This window comes from Sinocyclocheilus grahami, unplaced genomic scaffold (genome assembly GCF_001515645.1).
Source record: "Sinocyclocheilus grahami isolate Dianchi unplaced genomic scaffold, SAMN03320097.WGS_v1.1 scaffold1540.1, whole genome shotgun sequence".
NCBI lineage: Eukaryota > Metazoa > Chordata > Actinopteri > Cypriniformes > Cyprinidae > Sinocyclocheilus > Sinocyclocheilus grahami.
Window position 1 is genome coordinate 167061 of NW_015506719.1, and position 6834 is coordinate 173894.

Consider the following 6834-nt stretch of genomic DNA (forward strand, 5'->3'; position numbering starts at 1 on the left):
AAAAAAAAAAATAAAAAGTTTTCATTTTTTTTTTTTTTTTTTTTTTTTTTTGAGTAATATTTATTTGATGCATCAGGCTTTTATGTTTCATATAGTATGATATAGGAGAATATAGACCTTATACTCAGTAACACCTTAATTTTATTTGGACCAAACTGAGCAAAATATAAAATTTACTGGAATTGCTGATATTTATATAGCCAAAAAGTAAGATTAAATTCTGATAGCTTTTAGTTTTATTGTTCAAAACTTTGTAGTTTTTATTTTGGTGGGCAAAATATACAATGCAGTGCAATACAGTGATGGTTGAGAGATGAACAAATAATAGCCTGATGTATCATATTTGATACATTGATTTACATGATTTTTCTAAAAAAAAAGAATAATAAAAAAAAAAGTTTTTATGGATAATCAAGTAAAGCTAAATTGCTTCAGTCCAGTAAATGTTCATCTTAAAATATTAAGAACAATGTGTTTACTTTATATTTATTTTTGCAATTGAAATCTTCACTGATTTTTATAAACTATCAATCAGACAACAGAAAAGATGTAATAGATTGTGTATAAGAGGTTTTTTTCAGCTAAGTTTTGATCATGTTGATAATTTAGAGGTCTTAGAAATGTATCAAATATGATACAATAGGCTTTATAGGGTTAAGGTAGTTAATTTCAATTAATTGAATCAAAAACAGAATCACTTTCTATTTTAACCATCACTCAGAGTTTTCTTAGGCATCTTTACATGTTGCTTTTTTTTTGTAGTTTTCGTTTTTTATATATATATATATTTATTAGTTTAAGTTGCATTTAATGTAAATTTTGTAAATAAATAATAAATTATTGTATGACTAATTAAGTTAATTAACTTGCTAGTTTAAAAATGATGGTTTTTCCCAAAATGTATTAATTTGCTGTTGTGATCCTGTCTGTGTGCAGAGCACAAGAGTGTGAACTCAACGCGGTTGGTCGCGTGCATCACCACACTGTATCTGTTCAGTAAGATCAGAGCGCAGCTGATGGTCAAGCATACCATGACTATGCAGCCCTACCTCACCACCAAGTGCAGTGTAAGTTCAGACTTTAATTTTAACAGTAAACCTGCCATTTTGCAGGACTTTCGTATTTCTAATAATACATTTTAATGAAATCATAAATCTAGAAAAATGACAAGTTTTGTGAAAAAAATCTTTATTATTGTAAATGTAATAAATTATTGAATTATTAAAGTTTCATAAATTCAGTTTATTGGAAATGCTTTTTTAATATATGTAAAAATGTATTTAAACCATTAAAATGGAATCTAGAAAAATTAAGACTGAAACTTTTAATAAATTGTTGCTAAATTGTAAAAGTTTAGTGACTTAAATTAGGCTTTTTAATTAGTAAAATTTAATTCCACCATTAAAACATAATCCAGAAAATTGAAGAAAAAACAAAAAATGGAATCCAGATAAATTAATGGAAATAAATGGAATTTGGGAAAAAATAAAATGGCCTTCATAGAGCGCTAAAAATTGAACTTTTGTTCAAACTTTAATGAATAGTTGTTAAATTGTAGTCTCATGTAGTGTAATGATTTTAATTCATTAAACTTGCTTTTTGATTATGAAATGTTGTTTAACCATTAGAAATTAAATCCAGAAAGATTGAAACCTCAAATGGGAAAAAATGCACGCAAGCAAGCAGATTCTTAGGGCTCTATGCTAAGCACCTGCCAGTGCAATATTTGTGGTCATTCTGCCATCTAGTGGCCGTTTACTGCTAGTGTTTTAAGATGAAATTGTGCCAAGGTATGCGTGTCATAAGATTATTTTCATTAGTTTTTTTCAGTGTTTGTGTAATGCATTTGTGTTTGTCATTTTCACAGTCTCAAAGTGACTTCATGGTGATTTGTAACGTTGCTAAGATCCTGGAGCTTGTGGTTCCGCTGATGGATCACCCCAGCGAGAGCTTCCTGACCACCATTGAGGAAGACCTGATGAAGCTCATCTTAAAATATGGGATGACTGTAAGTGACCTGTACTCACACACTCATATATACGTAATTCACATATCTCAATTAGCATTTGATTTACTTAAAAGACTGTAACAATTCTAAAGTGATTTATTGTGTAACTTTTTATAGGGGACATAACACACAGTTTCTGCCAATCTCATGTTAGTCTTGAGTACCTATAGATTTGCATATCATATCTCTGAAGAGTCTTTAGTTTTCTCAGATTTATAAAAGACAGATACAGCTTTACACTTCTCTCTGAAAACAGTCGAGCTCCTGGAGACGTGCCATGGGCGGAGCTAAAGAGTCACGAGCACATGCAGCTTTTGCTCTGCAAGCTGTAACATCGACATAAATAAAACAGGAACAAAAATTTTGAATCAGATTTTATTAAATTTATTTATAAAACTGTTGACACCTAAATGCCGGGAACAAACACTTGCACATCTCTGTTGCTGCCCCGGAGAAACAAACTGCATCCACTGTTCCCTTAACGCTGGGTTCTTTGGGAAGCTGAACAAGGTTATCTTTCCCCCACAACCAGAAACACACTTCTTTGGTGACATTGTTGTCTAAAAACAAAATGACAACTCCTTCTCAAGTAGTCCTGTGCAGCTCTACAGATGACTTCTGTAACCCGAATGAAGCACATTGATTCGCTGCTCTTGCTCTCGCTCTGGAGGACGTGTGCGCACGCTTTTCCAGGAGAAGTGCCCATACAAGGAATTCTGCCCTTTTTGACGTCATGAAGTTCCTTTTTGGAACTTAAACTAACCCTGAAGAAGTGTATTTTGCACAGAAATACTCTGTCATCCAACACGTTTTTTTAAACTTTGGCCATATTTAGCATGAGATGTTCATTTGTACGTTTCATTCATCTTAAATTAGCTCAACAACTGGCTGGTTGCTCATTTGACGACGACCTGTGTTTACAGATACACTTTTGAAACCTATTTCTACACATCTCACTAAGTTCTTTCTCTTTTTATCCTTTCACACAGGTTGTCCAGTACTGTGTGAGCTGTTTGGGTGCGATAGTGAATAAAGTGACTCGTAATTATAAGTTTGTATGGGCCTGTTTTAACCGTTATTATGGGGCTCTGACTAAGCTAAAGCAACAGCATCAGGAGGGTACGAACAGCATGGCACTGGCTGCCACCAAAGCAGCTCTACTCAGATCTCTCTTCACCGTGGGAGCTCTCTGCAGACACTTTGACTTCGACTTTGAGCAGTTCAAGGGCACCACTAAGGTATCACAACCTTTCCCGATATGTAATTACACGATTATACATAAACCTGCACGTAATATACATGCAGCTATGATTTCCATGTATTTGTTGCTCATTGACTTAAGCTTATTAGCATTACTAATTTCACTGTAACAAGACTTGAGTTGCTTAATATTTGTATTGTATTGATATATCTAGCTTTTTTAAACCCAAGATAGTTTGTTACAAGTTTTTTTTACTCTTATTTATCTATAGATAATTTTTTTAATGATTACTTTAATCAAATATTTCAAAATTTTTCATTTTTTTTTATTCTCAACTTTATTACTATGATTTTGTATGGTTTATTTTAATTTATGTTTGTGTTATTTAAACCTGAAAACTTGCACTGTTATTGATAGGTTGTGATAAAGGAAAAGGTTTTGGAATCATTACTGTACTTCACCAATCACGAGGATGAAGAAGTTAAATGCAAAGCCATCATTGGGTTGGGTAAGATGATGCAGTCATTGTTGTTTTCATATTTTTATATACTATTATAGTATTTATTCATATTTTGAATAAGCTTTCATTTTTATATTTTCTTTTTTTTTTTTTGTATTTATATAATAATAATAATAAATACTTTTTAATATATTTTCTTAATTAAAATGTATTTTTAGTTTAATTAAAATTAATTTCTATTTTAATTTTAGTTATTTTAGTGCTTCAATTAAAAATTAATTGACAAGGCAACTTTTTTTCTTTTAATGTTCATATTTTTATTTCAGATTTAAGTTAGTGAAAACAGTGTTCTATAGTTTTAGGCTACGTCCACACGAAGCCAGAGCGTTTCGTATCCGATCTTTTTTTCCCCTCGTCTCAAGAAATATCTGCGTCCACACAACCACAAAACGATGTAGTATACATGCCATGCTTAATTAGCTGGTTCAGGTGTGTTTGATTAGGGTTGGAGCTAACATTTGCAGGACAGTGGCCCTCGATGACCAGGGTTGAGAAAGCCTGCACTACACTAACGGCAGTAAACTGGGATTGCCAAACTCTATAAGGCTCTATAAATTCTGTACCACCCTTAAAGAAAGCTTGTTGTGTTTTCATCTTTTCAGGGCAGAAATTGTCAAAGCAAGAGGATCTGAAAGAGATGGGTGACATCTCATCTGGTATGAGCAGCTCCATCATGCAGCTCTATTTGAAGCAGGTCCTGGAGTCTTTCTTCCATACGCAGTCCAGTGTACGACACTTCGCCCTCAATGTCATCGCTCTGACCCTCAGCCAGGGACTCATACACCCCGTACAGGTACACACACCCCTATACAACAACACTGACATTATAAACCCAGCGTCTATGTCATCACTAGTCCTGCACAGAATGATAAACCTCTGCACATCTCAACTGTTTGCATGTTGTTTTGTTTTTCCTTGTTATAATTGCAACGCCATATTCACGGGTTTGATTCCCAGGAAACTGGGAAAAAATGCATAAGTGCAATTGCAAAGTAAATATTTATTAACAAAAGATGTTTTAATGTTAAAGTCTCTTTTGCTCCCAAGGCTGCATTTATTTAATCAAAAAGGCAGTAAAAACAGTAGTATTGGGAAATATTATTACAAATTAAACTGTTTTCTATTTGAATATATTTAAAATTTTAATTTATTTCTGTGATGCAAAGCTGAATTTTCAGCATCATTACTCCAGTCTTCAGTGTCACATGATCCTTCAGAAATCATTCTAATATGCTGATTTGCTGTTCAAGAAACATTTCTGATTATTATCGATATTGAAAACAGTCGTGCTGCTATTTGAAATGCAACTCTTTTATAACACAACTGTTAGTTTCTTTAAAAAAAAAAAAACATCATACTGACCCCAAACTTTACATAAATGTTCTTGCATAAGTACTAGTTTAGTAATGATTTCAGCTACAATTAAGAGTGCTTTATTCCAGTTAACACAATTTAATAGATTTAATTGCATCCCACAATTTTTTTGCATTGGGCCTACTCATCACTGTCACAACCTTGGCTGGAGAACTTGCACACTTACACGGACTTGTCACTTTTCCTTCCTCCTTCCAATCATAGTGTGTGCCATATCTGATCGCCATGGGGACGGACCCAGAGCCCACAATGAGGAACAAAGCAGACCAGCAGCTGGTGGAGATTGATAAGAAATACACTGGATTCATCCATGTGAGCACCAATCCACATACCTTGCCATATGTGTCTCATGCTGGATCATAATTTTATTCATTAATTGGAGCATTCCTACTGGTCAAATACATTGAAGCCAAGAGTGTAAGAATGTAAAGTGGTTAAGCATTTTTATTTGTGTGTATATTGCAAGTAATATTTATATGTAAGTATATTATTTATGTGTGTGTGTGTGTGTGTATGTATATACATGCATGCATACATACATACATATTGCAAGTAATATTTATATGTAAGTATATTATTTATGTGTGTGTGTGTGTGTATGTATATACATGCATGCATACATACATACATGCATACATAAACACACACGCATGTTAACTTTTGTAAACATTTGTAATAGTTGTTATTATAATAATTCTAGTTTAAATTAAATCTATTTAATGTATTTGAACATATGAATATAAATTGTAACATACACAAATACATTTTATTTAAATTATATATACGAATAAAATACCTAAATACTTTATTTTAATTTATTATTTTAATTTAATTCTATTTCAAATACTTTTAAATTATAAGTAATTAGAATTTTTGCACACATTCTGTTGTTGTATTGAAGGGCAGCTAAAAATACAAGTACATTTTTTTTGACTTGTGTGTGTGTGTGTGTGTGTGTGTGATAAAATTGGATTGTTATACCTGGATTATTTAATTGCTTATTGCATTATTTACTTTAATTGCTATTAAATTATATAACTTGAATTACTCTACAGATGAAGGCTGTAGCAGGAATGAAGATGTCATTCCAAGTGCAGCAGGCCATCTTGGGATCAGCGGGATCTGTGATCCGTGGTTTCCGTCAAGACGAGTCCCATTCTGCTCAGTGTTCCCACCTCTATAGCATGATCCGCACAAACAGACAACACCGACGAGCGTTCCTCATCTCACTGCTCAATCTCTTCGACGACAGCTCGGTTAGCACTCTTTGTGTGTCTGTCTCTTCATAACGTTGGCTCTTTATTGTGATGTTGAGACTGACCTTTCCCATCTGTCTGTCTCTCTGTGTCTGAGCAGAAGATTGAGGTGAACATGCTGTTGTTCATCGCTGATAATCTGGCCTACTTCCCCTATCAGTCTCAGGAGGAGCCGCTGTTCATCATGCATCATATAGACATCACGCTCTCTGTGTCAGGCAGCAACCTGCTGCAGACATTTAAAGAGGTAAACATGCTCAAGTGCTTGTGTCTGACCTTAACAGTTTGTGCAGCACATTTCAGCACTGATTGTTTTGTGAGCCTGTCACAGTGTAATCCAGCTTTACCCCAAGCAGTTGTGTTTGAAGGATGGAGCAGCGCAAACTCAGCCTTTGTGTGAACACAACAGCGCTGTTGACCATTTGCAATGGGAAGAGGACGTTTACATAGTCTTGTAGGCACAGTAGCAAAAATG

At 33.8% G+C, this 6834-nt stretch overlaps 1 protein-coding gene across 1 annotated transcript in view; it reads left to right on the forward strand.

Moving 5' to 3' along the window:
• Positions 1–6834, forward strand: part of LOC107571026 (nipped-B-like protein A) — a 50919-nt gene that overhangs the window by 38205 nt on the left and 5880 nt on the right. The window contains exons 33-40 of the mRNA XM_016257311.1: positions 937–1067; positions 1868–2008; positions 2998–3246; positions 3627–3717; positions 4275–4522; positions 5308–5415; positions 6159–6359; positions 6460–6606. Coding sequence (XP_016112797.1) covers positions 937–1067; positions 1868–2008; positions 2998–3246; positions 3627–3717; positions 4275–4522; positions 5308–5415; positions 6159–6359; positions 6460–6606 — 1316 coding nt within the window. The remainder of the gene's footprint in view (positions 1–936; positions 1068–1867; positions 2009–2997; positions 3247–3626; positions 3718–4274; positions 4523–5307; positions 5416–6158; positions 6360–6459; positions 6607–6834) is intronic.